Source organism: Camellia sinensis, chromosome 14 (assembly GCF_055761805.1).
Source record: "Camellia sinensis isolate YWXY chromosome 14, ASM5576180v1, whole genome shotgun sequence".
NCBI lineage: Eukaryota > Viridiplantae > Streptophyta > Magnoliopsida > Ericales > Theaceae > Camellia > Camellia sinensis.
The window spans coordinates 46100031-46104287 of NC_138974.1; the positions used below are offsets into that span (position 1 = coordinate 46100031).

The window sequence follows — 4257 nt, forward strand, 5'->3', positions numbered from 1 at the left end:
AACTGCGGATTCAAAAAATCAATCCAAACCTATCGGATTGGACTGAACTGAATCGGATTACGGATTTCACGGATCACTTGCTCAGCCCTAGCAGTGAGGTGATCTTTTTTACTTCTTTTCGGATTGGCTCTTCCACTCTCGCAAAATGTTTACTATCCCGAGGCTGACATAGTGACCTAGGGAACTCGCTCGTGTCCTCTACCTGTTCAATTGGAGCTAGCTACGGAGCGCACTCTTTCTATACTTCAGGCCTTTTTAATTAAAAAGTTTAAAAATTATTAAAAAAAACAAAAAATCAACAATTCGTATTAAAAAATCAAAATTTTTTTTTTCTCTGTTTTTTGCATATCTTTTTGTAAAAAATTAAAAAATTATTCCAAATATACTAATTTTTTTTACATCACATTTTAACAAAAAAATTAAAAAATTACTAAAAAAACTTACTCCCAAACGAGGCCTTCACTATAGAGGCTCAATAGACCTCAACAACATGACCCTATGTTTTACTTACTATAGAGGCTCAAAAGACCTCAACAACTTGACCCTACCAACACACTTCAGTACGACTGAGTCTCCAGCCGGTCCTTTGTATTCGAGTTCATGCAAAGCCTAACAAACTATGTAAAAATTTTGAACTTTACCTCATGCTCAAAGTAACAAGAACAAGGTTGTTTCACAAATGCAAAATCAGGAATGAAGAAAGACAATCACAAGTCTGAAAAAGAAGGAGAACGGGTGAAACAAACACGTACTCATTACCAGATAACATTCCAACGACCTACAATCCCCAGAACTGTAACAGTTTTGGCGTATAAAAACAAGAAGGGGAAGGAGTTTTTGATCATTAAAATAAACTTATTATTATTGATGGCATTCCAATTCCCTTGCACACTCAGTTTAAGCTGATTTTGTATAGAAACGGATGCCAACAGCAACACCCAAGATGACCAGGGGAACTAAGAACTGAAGTAGCTTGATGATGAACTCTGTGGTCTTGTCCTGGTTGTAGTGAGGTTGCTTTGGAGGAGTGTACTTTTTCTTGGAGGGGATGCTCGCTGAATCGATGTCCCCAACATAGAATTCATCCATCATTGCCCTAGCACTGGAACTGTGACCGACATCCTCAAAATCATCAGTTGCATCCTTGCCTGCAAAGAACGTGTCGGTAGGGACAAGAAAATGGTATGTACCACAAATGGCTATGATTCCTAGTCTAAATAAGAACAGTATTGGTGACAGGTTCGATATCCCTACCCAGAAGATGAATCTTCTTGACTTCACACTCCATTTCTTTCAATGGAAAATGTTTTCAAATGTTTGGTTGCCACCTTGAAACTAAGGAGCTAATGCTTTTATTAGTGGTGGTGGAGGTAAATGGTGTGGTGGGATTGCCAAGACTTTAGTCTGAAAAATGTTTTTTACTTTTCAAAAGTAAAAACTATTCTTCCTGCAAATAAGTCTGTTTTCCATTGACTTTTGTTTTTGGTCGTGCCAAACATCAGGAAATGCAAAAAAAGAAACATTTTTCAAAAAATATTTTCCGCCAAAACAAAGGAGTGTCAAATCTCAACATCCACGCATTGCATACATGATTATATTTTAATTTTAAACAGCAACTATGATAAAGGCAGCCACAATTCTACTTTACCTGTTGCGGACAACAAAACCTCATCACCACCAGGATGGTCCTCCAAAAACTTGGTCACATCATATACCTGTTGGAACACATAAAGACAAGGATGGAACTTAAGAACTTTGCAAATAATGTCACAACAATGTCATACAAAACTCAAAACAGAATACAAGATGTAGCACAATCAGAGCTCAATTACTGTTTCCACATCCTCTCGGCTTTCTCAAACACTTAGCACATGAGTATGTATAGCATACATCGGGAGGATCTACAAAAATGTGGAAAAGTTTCATTCCAGTTGAGTTGAGTTTAAATATCTCCACTGATGAGAAAGAGCAAACTTGTTGGAAAAAAGTAGATGTTTGGTAGGAAAAGACAACATTTAGTTAATGTAGTTCAGAAGTTTCACAAAACGTAGCTACAGTTACTGATCCCAAGAAGAAATTTTTCTTAGCTAATTAAACGGAAAAATCTTTGAGCTTTTTGAAGAGTATAGGATAAAAATTGCAAGGGTGGAGCTACAGTTACTGATCCCAAGAAGAAATTTTTCTTAGCTAATTAAACGGAAAAATCTTTGAGCTTTTTGAAAAGAAGAGTATAGGATAAAAATTGCAAGAGTGGAATCAAAATTCCACAACATCGACTTGCCAATAAACCCTAATGTATTTATAAAAAAAAAAAATTTTTTTTTAAAAAAAACAGCAGTTAAGAGTAAGTTTCCAGCTATCTACACTAGTACAATAGAAAACTACTATGCAAAATGATGATTTCTGCTTTTGGAAATTCAATTAAAACGGAAAATAATCAATAAATAAACATTATATATGATGTATCCAGGAAGGAAAAAAAAAAAAAAACTTCAAATTAAAGAAATAAAGGATTTTTCAGTAGGCAGCTATTCCTGTAGATGTTCCATCAAGCTAATATAAGAGCTGATGTTAAACCAGCGGTAGAATAAAATATTTAAACAGCACTAGATCATTACGATTAATGACAACACGTAGCAGGGCAGGCTCATAAGATACAAACAGATTGCATAATTTCTATTTATCCAACTGTCAAAGGGGTATTATACATCGACCTCAAAAGCTGGTGTGGAATATCACATAATCAGTGAAGGACAAAAGCTAAACCTCAAAAACCTAGTCGGTATTTCCAGTAGATAAATAACAATCCTAAACATGAGCCTCTACACCCCCACGTGCTTATGCCCAAAACCTCAACTCCAAATCAAATGTCACAATATCAAAACCAATAAGTAGAGAATCTTGCGTCTAAAACTCAAAATTACACGTGTAACTGCGATAATGTATCTATCAACAAGGAAGAATCTTGCATCTAAACTAAAAACATCATCTGATTCCCATGTGAATATACAAGTAAATGAGGAATAGTTCTAATAAAGTTTGCTCATTTATCCACAAAACAAAACAAAAAAAAAAAAAAAGGGGAATCTTGCATCTAAACTTAGGAAACCTGTATGGTTATTTCATGCAGCATTGGAACTGATAGTATGCTGAGAAACACATGTCCTCTCATGTCCTATAGAGCAATGGTAAAAACCACATACAGAAAACAAGACTGATGATACATTTATGCATAGTGTAAAATATATATTTATTGAAATTTTGGATTAGGAAAACCAAACTTTCTTTCTTTGCACCAATCCAGAAAAAGCAAAGCTTTTGCATCTTAAATATCCATTTACCCAGGAATGAGCTTTTAGAACTAATCAAAACCCACGATTCTTTACAATGCAAGCCTAATTTCAAAGCGTCAAAAAAAAAAAAAAAAAATAGTTGGTGAAACTTAAAATTTTATTTTTGAGGAAACCGAAAAGATCCCATTCCGGAATATACAATCAGATCGACAAAAAAAATGGTTAAAGATTCGAATCGTGAACAGATCAAGTCTATACGAGACAGATATAAAGCAGAAATCAATTGAATCACACAACCCGTTATCAGAAGCAGTGTGGGTAGAAATCAGATCAGAGAATGAGAAAAGTAATGCATATACCTTGCCATCGATGACAAGCCAACAGTCCTTGGGCGTGTTGTGCTCGGAGACCTCGGCCAAAGTAAAGACCTTCCCGTCGCCACCCATTAATGTAATACAGCTTGAGATCAGAGAGATAGAGAGAGGTCTGTGTATCCCTTTGTTTGTTGGCCTTTGCTCTCCCAACAGAGAGAGAGAGAGAGGGAGTTGGTGTGGTTTGGTTTGGCGTGGTGTGGGAGAGTTAATTTGGGGAGGGTGTATAGGTGGATGGGTGTGGGGGTTGGTGAGCTAAGAGAGGTGAAGTGAGATGAGAAGTGATGATCTTTTATTTTTATTTTTATTATTATTTATTTTTTTGATCTAGAGATGTGATGATCTTGTCAACCAAAACCTATGTGCTAGTTAAAAAATAAAATAAAATAAAACCTATGTGCTTGCTTTTCACCTTTAATTGCATTTTAAGTTAAAATAATTTAAAATGATTTTTTTTTTTTTTTTTTGGGTTTTTATAGAGGTGTACCAAGGAGATGGGACATCGAATTATTTAAAATTTCTAAACATATAATTATTTTGAATTATTTTGTATAATATATTTTGTTTTATATGAAGATATATTTATGTGGTTT

The 4257-nt window shown here is 34.9% G+C and overlaps 1 protein-coding gene across 1 annotated transcript; it reads right to left on the bottom strand.

Annotated features, from left to right (window-relative positions):
• Positions 1–734: 734 nt before the first annotated feature.
• On the bottom strand, positions 735–4055 carry LOC114322886 (cytochrome b5). Its single transcript, XM_082905707.1, has 3 exons — positions 3653–4055; positions 1649–1715; positions 735–1148 (listed from the first exon to the last, which is right to left on the bottom strand). The coding sequence occupies exons 1-3, from the start codon at positions 3737–3739 to the stop codon at positions 898–900; spliced, it is 405 nt and encodes a 134-aa protein (XP_082761833.1). The 5' UTR covers positions 3740–4055; the 3' UTR covers positions 735–897.
• Positions 4056–4257: the final 202 nt, after the last annotated feature.